We start from the raw sequence: 14,529 nt of genomic DNA, 5'->3' as shown, positions 1-14,529 counted from the left end.
AGAGCAGCTTACAAAATGCCAGAATGCATCATAGAACTGGACAGCCACAATGAGTAATTACAATGTGCATAGTGGCCAAGCTCAACACCTTGATATAGCTTTATGATTTGCAGAAAAAATTTTAATAGTGATTCCTAAAACAATCAGTTGTAATTTTACCTAAAACTTTTACAAAACCAGGCCACAATCTCTTTTTTTTAATTTTGTTTTTTTTTTTTTTAAACACACAGTTTTCACACTGTAGTAACTTGGAAATGTTGCAACCGTGTCAACGGAGACAAAAAAGCCAAAGTAACACGAATCTTACTTTCATGCAGCTATCAGGTAAATAGTACATACTCTGGAATGATTTTACACCAAAAATATTTCCACAATACTTGCTCTCATAGGGGTGGATCGAAGTTTTAAAACTTGAAAAACAATCAGAGAAGGTAAGTGTTCTCGGTTACGATCTCACTCAGACCACGGCACCGGCACCGTGGCGATGCGGACGCATCACAGTGACAGGGAGGGAACAAGATGCCCAGTCACTGCCTAATTCAGGTGCAGCAGCCTGCGTTAGCTTGTGTCACCACCTCAACAGCATCAGGACTGGATGGAGAATTCTTTCACAGAAGACTTAGTTACATTTTCATCTTTAGAGTGACCCTGACAAACCTGGAGAAAACTTTTTAAAAGGTTTTCCTCCTGATTCTTTCACTTCCATGGTGTGTAATTGCTTTAATAAATATCAAAGGTCTAAATAAATATTTACAAATTATTTCTCTAACCTTAAAAAATAACTAAATGATAGATGGGATTTTGACTTGGTCTAAGATCAGTCTTTGAAAAACATAAATGGCGAGATTTTTTTTTAAAAAAAAGTAATTTAACATTTTCCTGGCTGTATTTTATATATCTATGTATAAAAAAATCATTATTCAACTATCGATCCATTCCTATTGGTAATGCTTCTTAATCCAGACATTCCGCAAAATACAGACTTTTTACAAATCACGGCATCTTTAATACAAGAAAATTAACATGCATTATTCTTCATTCTGTGTACAGTGATGGAGTTCATTAGTAGGCAATGACCCATTACTACAAACATAACGGCCTCTGTGAAACTTAAGTGCTTTCTTTCCTTTCAGTATTAATTTACAATATACGAGGTGACACCAGATAATAGGCAATCAGATGATATTTGGGGAGGGAAGGGAAGCATTAAAGAAATTTGTATGCCTCATCTATAATTTCATGGATGGAGAAAGGTAGTTTTTGGCTTTTTATTTTTTGTTTATCTTGTTACAAGCACTCATGTTAGGACAAAGATGAAATGTGCAAACTTTAAATTTTAAATATTCATTTTCTCTAAGATCCAGCTCAGTAAAAGATTACCCCAGTTCCCTGCAATTTTAAACTACAAGATCAAAGCTAATAATTTGTTATAAAAGTTATATATTGAAAAGAAATAATGAAAAACACAATTGGGAAATATTTAAGAAAAAATACGCAGGACTAGCACCTGCTGTGTCAACCCTGTTCCCTAAATTCAATCATATACCCACTGGCATAACCAATAGATAGATAATGCCTTTAAACAGTAAATTAAGCTGAACAAAACCAGCTCAACAAGGTTAAGAAATAAATTTCACATCAAGGTAGTATGTTTTATTTCTGAAACAGTTCCGTAGTTCTTACATTCAGATCTATTTTAAATGTTTCTTTGTTAAACTCACTTGTATTCACCTGTTGTTTTTTAAAGATCTGTTGTTTAAAGGTTAAAATCTCTGTAAAACCTAAAAATGTTTTAAAATTTGCTGAAAATGCAACAAATTCTCAATTAAAATTTATTTAAAATAATACCCTCCACTGATGTTACTTTTACCCCCTGAAAAACTCCGGAGGAGCATTAACAAAAGATTTAAACTACTGTGCAAAATTTCTTCACGAAAAGTGTTTAAAGGCTGGTGCAAAATGGGAAGCAAATTCTAAACAATTTTGGCTTCTTGGAAACAAAAACCGCTTTGTCTGAGAAGAGTACTCGTCGCTGGTGCTCCGCGAGACCCGCCTTCATCTTTTCCGGCGACAGGTGCGCTTGTGCTCGGCGTGCCAGTGCTCCTGCTGGCACTTGATGGAGCAGTAGGACGTGTTCCAGCAGCAGTGGTACATGGCCTCCTCCTCACAGTTGTAGCACTGCAGACAAGAAATCAGGGCCGCGTTTAAACTGGAGAGCAGTTAACACTGGAGACCTGCAAAGCTCTGCTTTTAAAGATATTTGTGGCTCAACCTTCAGCCGTATCACCAAGAACATCAAGTATGCTTTATGCACCAAGCTGAACGGCAGGAACAACAGGGCAATGGAAGCTGCAGCATTTAGTCAGCAGCAAATGTGAGCTTACCTGGCACAGAAACCTCTCACCTCTACTGCTCATTCCCATTAGCATACAAACCTAAATAGGATTCTGGAAAGATGGCAGGGCAGGAAGCACCAGGAATCTCTCCCCATGTGGACAACTGCATTGGTAGAATCAGTCTTCAGGAACTATTTTGCAACTATGGAGTCTGTTGAAGGCTGGCTATTCCCAGGGTAAGTTGTGGACAGTAACTTCTGGTTAATTTTAGTCAATTTCAGCTCTTAGCACTTTAGCCGCTGCCCCCTACCACCAGCTGCATGGTGGCAACAGTGTATATGTAAAACTAACTGCACATAAGAGTGCATGTCCAAGGAAACACTCAGAAAAGACCCAAAAAGTCCTTACGTTTATGCCTCAAACTGATCCTCAGCACAAAGCCTACAATAAAAATCAGCGAAGCTGAAGAGGGGAGAAAGGAGTTCTAGAGTTACCACGTTATTAGCTTCCAGTGTCCAACCATAACAACAAAAATAACAAAGGCGTACTGAGAAAAAGGCTGTCCCTGAAAAGGCCCTTAATGGCAGAGATGTTATCTAATTCTTTGAGTATCTTTAGGACAAGTGTTAAAGAGAAATGTGGAGAGAGTTAAAGTTAACAGGGTTTAACCCTGGGATCCTGTGAGATTGTGCCCCGTGTCAGGCTCCGTGCTGAGCATGGAGCCTGCTTAAGACTCGCCCCATCCCCCACCCCTGCCTGTCTCCCCCACTCATGCTCTAAAATAAAGAAATGAGAAAGAAAATCCAGAACTGAAAAGTCCTTTAAAGCAAAACACTGATTCTCTAGAGGAATTCAAAGACAGATCTGAGTGAAGACAGGACAACGGAAAATTAACAAGACAGGAGAAGAATGAGCAGAACCTGAAAGACCTTGGGGAACACCATCCAATGCACCAAGATACTCCTTATGGGAGTCCAGGAGGAGAGAGGAACACGGAGAGAAAATGTGAAGACATAATGGCTGAAAACTTGCCAATCCGATAAAAGATATGAACGTAAATATCCAAGAAACTCAACAAATTCCAAGTCAGATGACCTCAATGAGACACACATCAAGACACATTTTCTCCAAATTTTCAAAAGCCCAAGTTAAAAGAGAATCATGAAAGCAGTACAAAGAAACAAACTGTCACATGTCAAAGGATCATCAGTATATCACCACCAGATTTCTTACCAGACCAGGAGGCCAGAAGACTGATATATTCGAAGTGCTAAAAGAGAATACTGTCAATGCAGAATCCTATATTCAGAAAAACTGTCCTTGTAAAAGCGAAGGATAAATTTTAACATTCCCAGATACACAAAAGCTGAGGGAACTTGTGACCTGCCCTGCAAGAAGTACTCAGGTGAAGTCCTACAAGGTGAAGTGATAATAAAGAGTTTAGCAGAGATAAATTAGAGCAGAAAAACAGACAAAAATCAATGAAATCCAAAGATGGTTCTTTGAAAACATTGACAAAATGGACAATCTTTAGCTAGATGGACTAAGAAGAGAGAGAACTCAGATTCCTAAGATCAGAAATCTTACTGTGGATTCTACAGAAATATGAAGGATTCTAAGAGTACCATTAACTATTCCACATCAGAAAACTGAATAACCTGGATAAAATGGAAAAACTCCCGGAAGCACAAAACCTACTAAGACTAACTCAAATTTAAGCAGACTGAATTATTAATTAAAAAATCTCAAAAAAAAAAAAAAAGCACTGGATTTGCTGGTGATGCTAAATACTAGCACATAGTTAAACAAGAATTAATAGCAATTCTTCCCAAACTTTTCCAAAAACTGCAAAGAGGCAGAAACACTTCCTTTATTATTAAAAAAATTTTTTTTAATGTTTATTTATTTTTGAGAGCAAGCATGAACAGGGGAGGGGCAGAGAGAGGGAGAAACAGAATCCAAAGCAGGCACCAGGCTCTGAGCTGTCAGCACAGAGCCTGACGCAGGACTCAATCTCAAGAACTGCGAGATCATGACCTGAGCTGAAGTCAGATGCTCAATTGACTGAGCCACCCAGACACCCCAGAAACACTTCCCTAAATTCATGCTATGAATGCAGCATAACCCAGATATCAAAGGCAGACAGACACACTACAAGAAACAAAATCTATAGATCAACATGGCTTATGGACACTGGGATAGAATCCTCAACAAAATATTAGCAAATGGAATTCAGGAGAATAGAAGGATTATACACCACCAAATCGATCAGTGTAATATGCTAACATCAACATAATGAGGAAAAAAAAAACACATGATCATCTCAGCTAATGTAGAAAAAGCATCAGACAAAAATGCAACACACCGTTTCATGATAAAAATCACTCAGCAGAAGAGGAATAGAAGGAAACTGCCACAATATGAAAAACCCACAAACATCAGAATCAGTAAGACTGAAAGTTTTCCTCTAAAGTCAGGAATAAGGCAAGAAGGCACCCACTTTTAACCACCTGTATTCAACTACAGGAAGTATAGCCACAGCATCAGGCAAACAAGAGAGACACCCCTACTTGAAAAGAACTAAACTTACCTGGTTTGTATATGGCTCCATCTTTATGCATAAGACTCCACATCAAAGCTATGAGGACAAATGAATTCAGCAAAGGAGGCGGATGGAAGGTCCTAAAATCAGCTGCATTTCTAACAGGAACAATGAGCAATCTCAAAAGGAAAGCATGAAAAAAATTCTGTTTCAAATCAAAGACAACTAAAATAGGAACAGACTTAACCAAGGAGGAGAAAAGCTTGCACGATGAAGACTGCCAAACACTGCTGAAAGACAGTAAAGACGTAAGTGGAAACACATCCCATGTTTGTGGACTGGAAGAATTCATATATCGTTAAAATGTCCGTATTACCCAAAGCAATCTACAGATTCGGTGCAATTCCTATCAAAATCCCGTTGACATTTTTTTCTGATATAGAAAACCCATCCTGAAATAACACGTGCAATCTCAGTGGACCCTAAATAACCCAGATAATCTAAAACTAAGGAGAAACTGGAGGACTCACACTTCCTCATCTCAAACCTACTACACGAAGCTAGAGTAGGCAAACCACGTGGCATTGGCATAACCAGACATACAGACTAATGCAATCGAAGAGAGAGCCCAGAAAGAGACCCTCACATATACAGTGAAAGGGTTTCTGACAAGGGGGCCAAGACCTCTCAATGGGGAACCCGGTCTTTTCAACCAACACAGCTGGGAAAACTGCATCTCCACACACAAAGGAGGCGGCTGGGCACCTCCCTAACAGCACATACAGAAATTAACTCGAAATCGGTCAGAGACCTAAATGTAAGGCCCCAGACAGTAAAACTCTTGGAAGAATATGCAGCACAAAGCTTCACAACACTGGATTTGGCAATGATTTCTTGGATGTCACCAAGGACACAGGCAACAAAAGAGAAAAAAGAGAGTGGACTTCATAAAAATTCTAAAGTTTTGTACGACAGGAGACACGGTCTACAGAGTAGAAAGGCAACTCCCAGACTGAAAGAAAATATTTGTGAATCATGGATCTGGTGAGCAATTACTATCCACAAGAGATACAGAACCTGTGAAACTACCAACCAACCTGATTCAAAAATGGGCAAAGAAGTTGAAGAGACAGGTCTCCAAAGATACGAGAATGACCAATAAGCATGAAAAGATGTTGAATGTCACTGATCATCAGGGAAATGTAAATCAAAGCCACAATCAGATACTGCCTCGCACCTGTCAGAATGGCTACTATCTGGGAGAGAATTTGAAACCCCATGTGTGCACTGTTGGTAAGAGTGTAAAACAGTATGGCTGCTGTGGAAAGCAGTAGAGTATTTCCTCAAAAACTTAAAAACAGAATTACCATAAGATTCCACAGCCCCACTTTGGCTACATACCCAAAACAACTGAAAGCAAGGTCTCAAAACGATGTGTCCACCCATGTCCATAGCAGCATTATTCACAACAGCAAACACATGGACGCAACCCCAGCGTCCATCGGCAAGTACACGCACAGCTGAGTGCAGTGCATATGCACAGTGTCACATTATTTACCCCGAAAAAGAAAAGATACCTTCCTTGTGCCACAACAGGGATGAATCTTAAGGGCATAATGCTAAGTGAAATAGCCAGTTATAAAAGGACAAATATATTTGCTCACACTTATAAGAGATACTTAGAACGGTCGCAGTCGTGAAGACAAAACAGAATGGTGGTTACCAGGAGCAGGGCGTGAGTTATTTAGCAGGTAAAGTGTTTCCGCTTTACAAGGTAAAAAAGTTGTGGTAATAGTTGTACGACAGGAGTATATTTAATACCACTGAAGCGTACACTTAAAATTTACCGTCTTCACTGTTATGTGTGTTTAAGCACAGTTAAAAAATACTCCATCTCACATCTCTTTCAATCGACCCCCCTGTTTTTCTGCTCCCCTTCACAAACTCCTTGCAAGAATTGCCAAACTTCCTACTTCCAATTATTCTCTTTCCTTTCTTAGTCCGAAGGCACTCTTTCACTTGTATCTCTCCACTGGATATGCTATTATCAAGGTCACTTTTGACCCGAAACTAGTGCTCAGTTCTCAGCCTTCATCTTATTAGGCAACATCTGGAGACATTTTGATTGTCACAACCCGGGTGGGGAGAACAGGTACTCCTGGTGGACACTGGGGATGCTGCTGAACATCTATGGTACACAGGGCAGCCTGTGTACAAGAAATTCTTGGCCCAAATGTGAACAGAACTGAGGGTGAAAAACTGGTCTACACAAAGGTGAAGAATTCATCTAGTTTGGGCTGTTTGGACTCGGGGAACATAAACACTACAGTTTCAAGCTGAGTTGGCAACAGAAAAGTGAGACCCGAGACACACACAGTGAGGATGAACCAGTACTGGCGAGGAAGAGAAGGATGCACTTGGTGTCGGCACCTGGAGGTGGTCCATACAGACAGAATGACCTATAAAGGTAGATGAGTCCCAGGATGGGACCAGGCGGAGCAGTCTACATTGTGGTACCTAAGAGTCTACCCTCGTTCTTCCTCATTGCATACGCTGTACTTTTTTATCAAAATCAATCTTTTGAGATGTCTCCTGTGATCCTTACTGCAATTTCAGTAAAGTTACTATTAGAAAAGCATGGACAGCATGTTTTAATTTTGGAAACAGCTGAAATGAATCCCATCTGAGTTTAAATCCTGGGCATGTGCTAATTACTCATGTGAGTCTCGACCAGGTGTTTTAACTTCTTTCTTCATTTCCCCACCTTTAAATCATGTCTTAAGCAGTGCCATCCTTTCTCTCAAGTACCCTGACATTTATTTAGGCGTGCACTCCTTCATTCTTGATCTCTCCCTTTCTTTGTGGGTGTATTCCAAGAGTGTACTATCCATACTACATTCTGTTGTTAGTATCTCATCTTAACATCCATTTTCTGGCATCTGAAATACTTTGGCATACCTACATACTTTCTGTCCGGCAACGTTCTATTATTTTGTAATGTGAGATTTAATTGTATTTACCCATCTACCAGACATGACAAGCAGAGTGTTTCTTTAGTCACTCTGTTCATAATCTCATAAGCTCATAAAATTCCTCATTTAAAAAATGGGTATAAATGAAAGCAATCTGGTGTTGATATGAAAACAGATGCACAGCTCAGTGGAGCAGAGAGCCCAGAAATAAACCTGCACTGTCCGCTTGATGAGTTTACAACAAAGGGGTGGAAGAGAACAACAGAAGAAGGCAGTCTCGTCAATGAAAGGCAGAAAACTGGACAGCCACGTGCAGCAGAATGAAACTAGATTCACTTTCGTTGCTCAAACACTGAAGTTAACTCAAAATGGATTAAAGACTTGAATGTAAGACCTGAAGCCATAAACCTCCTAGAAGAAAACAGGCAATAAAGCTCCTTGACCTCAGTCTTGGCGATGATTTTTTTGGATCTGACACCAAAAGCACAGGCAACAAAAGTAAAACTAAACAAGTGGACACATCTAACTAAAAAGCTGCCGCACAGCACAGGAAATAATAAAATGAAATGGCAGCCTATGGAATGGGAGAAAATATTTGCAAATCCTGTATCTGACATATGTGGTTCAGGCCCCAAATAAACTATTCCTACAACTCAATGGAAAAAAACCAATCACCTAATTTAAAAAAATTCTAAAGATCTATGCAGGTCCCTGTCTCTCATCATCTGGGAAATGCAAATAAAAACCACGATGAGATGCCACCTCACACCTGTCAGAATGGCTAAAATTAACTCAGGAATCAATAGGTGTTGGCGAGGATGCAGAGAAAGGGGAACCCTCGTGCACTGCTGGTGGGAATGCAAAGTGTTGCAGGTGCTTTGGAGAACAGTGTGGAGGCTCCTCAACCAATAAAATAACAAAACTACTCTTTGATCCAGCAAATCCCACGTATGGGTATGTGTCCAAAGGAAATGAAATCCAGATACTGAAAAGATACCCATAGCCCCGCATTCACTAAGTGTCCATCCACGAATGGGTGAACAGAGAAGATGCAGTATGTATGTACACACAGCAGAGCACCATTCATCCCTGAGAAAGGAAATACTGCATAGCATTATTTCCGTGTGGACTTAGATAAACAGCAGGTCTAACAGCACAGCTTCTGCTCGTTCACAGCTGGAACACAGTAGAAAAAGCAGTGTCCTCATTCCCTACTCCAGCCTCCTCTCCCATTTTGATCCTTTAGTAAACTTATGGGGGTTCTTCCCATATATCTACTGCCCACTTTCTAGCTTTCTCTAGTCTTTGCATGAAGATAGAATCATGGACGTAGTGTTGGGGCTTCGTGCTGGTCATTATTTTGAGCACACCTTCATTCCCATCTAGTGATATTTATCTCATTCATCTGCTTTTCCTATCAGGTCATCTTTACAGATTCTCCTGAATTGTATGTGAAGTTCCCCTTTTTCTTTATCAGAGTATTTATAATGTTTACTTTTCTGATGAAACATTTACTGTAATGTAAAGACCTTCTTCAGAAAATGGTGGGATGAGCACTGGGTATTGTATGTAAGAGATGGGACTCTACCCCCCAAACCAAGAACACACTGTATACACTATATGTTAGCCAACTTGACAATAAATTATATTTTAAAAAATGTAGTCTGGATCAAATGAAGAATCACAAAACTTCTTACAGTTACTTATTAAAAAGAACAAGCTAGGGGCGCGTGGGTGGCTCACTCGGCTGAGCATCTGACTTCGGCTCAGGTCATGATCTTAGTGTGTGGGTTCAAACCCATTGGAGCCTGGGGCCTGCTTTGGATTCTGGGTCTCCCGCTCTCTCTGCCCCTCCCCCACTTGCACTCTGTCTCTGAGATATAAATAAACATTAAAAAAAATTTAAAAAACAAGTGATGAGTTTTTGGGAGTAAAACGTTTCCACCACCAGTTAGCTGAGATGGGTGGACACATGCGCCCAGAGCTCCTGTTCTAGGGGAAGACGAGAGTGACAAACAGGACACTGTGAAAGGGGACAATTCGTCAGATTCTAAGTGGAGTTACAGACCAGTGAGCTGTTACGATCAAAAAGTAAACCGACTGAAAAGCGTCTAATGGATAAACGTTGGGCAGCAAAATGTGAAAATTTTTAACTTGCTGTTGGGATGCTGACATTTATAGTCTCACGACCAAGAGGTTGGCTACCAGGAGTTACAGGCAGACGGAAGAGCCGGCCAGCCTATCCACATATGTTCCCCGCACAGCGGACATGTCACGTGAACTAGATGTGCTGAATTTGTACTGACACTTCACAATCCCAATTTAACAAAATAATCCTGAGCAATACTCGTCATGTGGCTTCACAGATGAGAGGACTTTTCAATAAAAATTTTAAAATTAATTAAAGCTGGTGATTTCACATTTGATCTTACTTCAGGTATGAACTTTGCACATTCCACATATGTCTTCCTGAACGGATTTTCATCACATCTACAGTACACTGGGTGGTACATTTTCAGAAAAACACGGACACTTACCCACTGCTTCTTCTTGGTCTGAGAAATCAGTTGTTTGTGCTGTGTTGCTAGCTTCTTGATTTCTTCTACAAATTCTTCTTTACACTTTTCCTTTACTTGCTTACATTTTCTGTCCATCTCACCCTGCATATTGGCTACAGCTTTATTTACAGCTTGTCGTTTCTCCTCTTCCATTTCGGAACGGAGCTGAAATGAAAAGGTCAGCCCGTAATAGTCTGCCCTCAGCTCACACGGACCATCACCCTGAAGAGAACCCTAACACTGCGTCTACTTCGAGGATACCCCTCTTCCCTCCAACCCATCAAGAGCTCCCAACGCCTTCGATGAAGAAACACAAGTTATTACTATTAACTGAAATGTTATCAAAGGTGTCTTATTATGTTCCTGGCTTTACAAAGGAGCAGCCTGGCAGATGCCCATGTGAAAGCTGCTAATAACCCACCACGGGAAAACTCTCATCACACTCAGGGTCCTCGTTGGGGGGGGGGGGGGCTTTACCTTTTCCAGAGCTTCTCGTACAACTCTTTCCGTTTCTCGCTTGTGGTCAGACTTCATTCGGTCTTTAAAATCATTGAAAATCTTAGTGTATTTGTCGTGGCACATGCTTTGACACACTCCATCACCGGTGGTCTGTGTGCTTCGGTGCAGCATTCTTGGTGAAGAGGCACTTAACTTCTTGGTCTGAGTGGACACAGAAACCTTTTCGATTGGCTGAGGCATCGTGGGGATTTCCTGGCTGGAACTCACGGCTTCAGTTTCAGGCTCTGGTTCCTAAAGGATAAGGACAGTGCTCAGATGTGAAACAAAGCCACCAGTCCGCCAGTTCAAGAACAAGCTCTGTTAGGATAAAAACATAGCGATACACATAAATAGCCACGTAATAAACTACGGTTAAGAAACCTGGAATTAAGATGGGAAATTCTGTTACGCAGATTTTACCACAATTAAACCCTCAAAACTTCCATTCAATTAATAGAGACGGTAATTCTAAATAGGATCTTCATTTATAATGTCATTGCATATAATACTATGGTCTTTGCTTTTCAGGTAGCCTAAGCAAAAATATCATTTAAAACTTAAACCATTATCAGTTTAGACTCACTTCTTTGGACTAGATCATTAACAGATATCCTAAAATTCTAAACCACTTCTCACTAAGTATTTGGAATTGTGCTAAGATTAATCCTTGGATTTAGAGCATTAACAGACTATATCATTTTAAAAGGCTGAGCTTAACCCTCGTTTCCTCCAGTTTTTCAATGTTGACCCAATTGATGTAGTGGACAAGTGCTTTGTTTTTAATCATGCTACTAGAAAACCAGCAGAGTTGCAGGAAATGCAGCCAAGTGCCCTCCCACTTAGCCAGACTTGGTCTGAGATAGGAGACTTCTGGTTTGTGTGTGGCTTATTCTACTGATAGAAGACGGGTTCCAACCTGGTTGATGTTATCTGACGGCAGTGCCTTTTCACAAGTGCCGTACGTTGGAGCCAACTGTCTTGACCATAACTTGGGAGATACTTCCTGTCGCAGTGCCACCTGGACACTGCAAGGCGGGCCACTTACTTCCTTTTTGGGTTCCACACTCTGATTACGTCGTCCTTTCTTTGCTCTTGGTTCTTGAGTGACCTTTAGCTGTGGGCATCATAAAAACAACAGCACATTACTCCAGATGCTGTGAAACACTTCTGTGCTGACAACACTGGCCATGGCCCACAGGGAAGAAGCGAGTAACCCGCCCCCTTTTGCATTTAGCACACCTGCGGCCACGTGCTCACCACCCACGGAACTCCCGCACAGGTGTGGTGGTGGGCACTAATGTGCCTACGGAAGAGAGGCAGGATCAGGTTGCTTATCTGTCTGCCTGAACTGGTTTTGATACCTTTGGCAGAGCCCGTTACCCCTTTGTACGAAAGGAAGGAGAACCATCGGAACGTGCACTGGCAGCGCTCACGCTCACCGTGACTGACGGGGACACTCACCTGCTCGTTACTGGTGGAGGAGATGCTGGACTCTGCCTCCTCCTCTCCTCGGTCCTCATTCTTAGACTTCCAGAACCTTCCTTCGCGAAGGAAGCGCTGGTGCAGCTCCAACTCGTCACAGGCCTTCTTCCAGCCCATGCTGCGCTTCACATGCAGCCGGTGGACGTTGACCGTGATGTCCTGGATGTTCTCAGAGGGAATCCAGGCCCTTCAAGTAACAGCAGAGATACAGTTGGAAATTCCCAAAACGGCAGCAGATTCTCCCCACTGCAAAGTAGGCCTTGGGAGATTCTGCAATGGCCGGCGGGGGGGTGGGGGAAGACCCACATGGAGGAGGAAGGAGGGGACGGGTTCTCGGAACAGGGCCGACTCTCAAATACCTCAAAACCCCTCAGCACCGTCACGGCCTTCTTCAGCCCAGTTAGCCTGTTCCTAAGTCCTTTTTCCAGCGTCTCCTCCCATTGCCACTCCGTTACTCAAGACTCGCTCTGTGCAGACCACAACTACAGGTACGTGTGTTTGCAGATACGTGAGCACAAGATGAGGGCAAACGCTGCCTCCCCATGATACGTTTCATCACATTCAGACTCGCAGCATCTACTGTTCAGCAGCCAGGTGCTCAGGTAGGAGCGTAAGGTTCTCTGCATTAAGTGTGGTACTGACCCAAAAGTACTGGATGTAAAACTCGATTTAGTTCTCGAGAAAGTTTCCCTGGGCACCAGTCACCCAACTGGACTCCACCGTGTGCCAGCAGAAGGCACTGCAGCTCCTCCAATAATGCACGGGGCCGCTACCATGTTCCGGCCTCACTGGACCGCTGGAGGAGACGCTGCCCAGATGCGCTGGGTAAGAGCTATGAATTAGGGGCCGGAGTCCCGGGTGCAAGCATCCTAGTTCTAGGATGGCACCTGCACCCACACAGCCTCTGCCATGAAGGCTCTTTGGGTTTGTCACAGCTGTGAAGGGACAGGGTGCTCCTGAGAGGAAGACAGCTGCGGCCGGGCCTGAAGGACAAGGACGATGTATACCAGGCCCCGTAAGAGGAGCCACTGGCAGAGGGAATGTCCCAAACAAGGCCAAAAACAGCAAGGTGCACGAGCCACAGTTAGGGAGACGCTCTCTGGAGCAGCCAGGACAAGTGAGGAACAGCACACAAGCACTGAGAGACTGATTCTTGTCTGTCTCCTGTTTAAATGTGTGCCGGGTCAGCTCCCCCTGCCCCCCACTCCGGCCAGCAGGGACGGAGTGTCACAAACCCCGGCCTCATGACTATTCCAAAGGGTCGAGGGAAGCACGGTGCACACACACAAACCACAAGTGCAGACTTGGAACTCGCTTGTGCACGTGAGGCCACAGGCTTTCCAGATTAAATACGCTGACAGCTGGAGCCGTGACCTGCCACGTAAGGATCTGTAAATATTACGTCCACAGTGTCTCATCTGACATCAGTGCTTCATTAGGCCCCCTACCAAAGTAAAGTACACTTTTGAAAAACTGTTTTTGAGACACATTTCTGTCACTAACAGTGCTGACTACCTGGAACTAATTTGTGACCTGTTGGTATTTTTTTTTCTCCTTAAATAATCTGTTTATCCCTTGGATACAAGAAAACTGATTCAGGCTGCTCTTAACATGAGACGTAATTAAGTGTCAGTGTGGTTCACACACACGTTCCCATTCTCCTATGATCCCCTCCATGACTGCAGGGGATCAGATGCCACTTTTAAAGAGGTTCTCTGGTTATCTCTGGCAATCCGATCTACAAAGACACCCTACGATTCAGGGTAAGTCCAATAAAAAGAGGCAGAATCTAATTTGGCTCTGTCTGCACATCTGTCAATCCTGAAGGCTCTGAACACACGCGGAATCAAACGGCTCGGTAACCTGATGGCAAATGAGCTCAGAATGGTGTGCTTCCTTCCTGCCTGCGGCTCCCTGCCAGCTCCCGGGGCCCCTGGCCACCTGCAGCAGAGATTCAGCCTTGTTGACACAGACCGCCCTGCTACTTTTTCCTCTGGCAGGCCAACCGTGCAAATCCTAGCAAAACCCCGCTTCCAGTGAGTGGGGTCACAGCCACCTTTCTTCCTGGTCACAGTTTGCATAAGCCCTGGGGAGGGGCAGCACACTCTGTGCCGAGCACACAGTGGGGACTAGTGTAAGAC

The 14,529-nt window shown here is 42.8% G+C and overlaps 1 protein-coding gene across 12 annotated transcripts in view; it reads right to left on the bottom strand.

Moving 5' to 3' along the window:
• Nucleotides 1–99: 99 nt before the first annotated feature.
• ZMYND11 (zinc finger MYND-type containing 11) overlaps nt 100–14,529 on the bottom strand; it is a 133,549-nt gene continuing 119,119 nt past the window's right edge. For 7 of the 12 annotated variants that reach the window (XM_049626754.1, XM_049626755.1, XM_049626757.1 and 4 more), the window contains 5 exons: nt 12,368–12,575; nt 11,952–12,020; nt 10,886–11,158; nt 10,388–10,573; nt 100–2,178 (listed from right to left, as the gene is read on the bottom strand). In XM_049626754.1, the coding sequence (XP_049482711.1) occupies nt 2,056–2,178; nt 10,388–10,573; nt 10,886–11,158; nt 11,952–12,020; nt 12,368–12,575 (859 nt within the window). In that variant the 3' untranslated portion in view covers nt 100–2,055. Of the gene's footprint in view, nt 2,179–10,387; nt 10,574–10,885; nt 11,159–11,822; nt 12,021–12,367; nt 12,576–14,529 lie in introns of all 12 variants that reach the window. The other 5 variants (XM_049626753.1, XM_049626749.1, XM_049626750.1 and 2 more) reach the window with 1 other exon arrangement.

The sequence above is a fragment of the Panthera uncia genome, chromosome B4 (genome assembly GCF_023721935.1).
Source record: "Panthera uncia isolate 11264 chromosome B4, Puncia_PCG_1.0, whole genome shotgun sequence".
In the NCBI taxonomy this organism is placed as follows: domain Eukaryota; kingdom Metazoa; phylum Chordata; class Mammalia; order Carnivora; family Felidae; genus Panthera; species Panthera uncia.
Note: the sequence above shows the minus strand (reverse complement) of the source record. Positions and strands in the feature narration are given on the sequence as shown.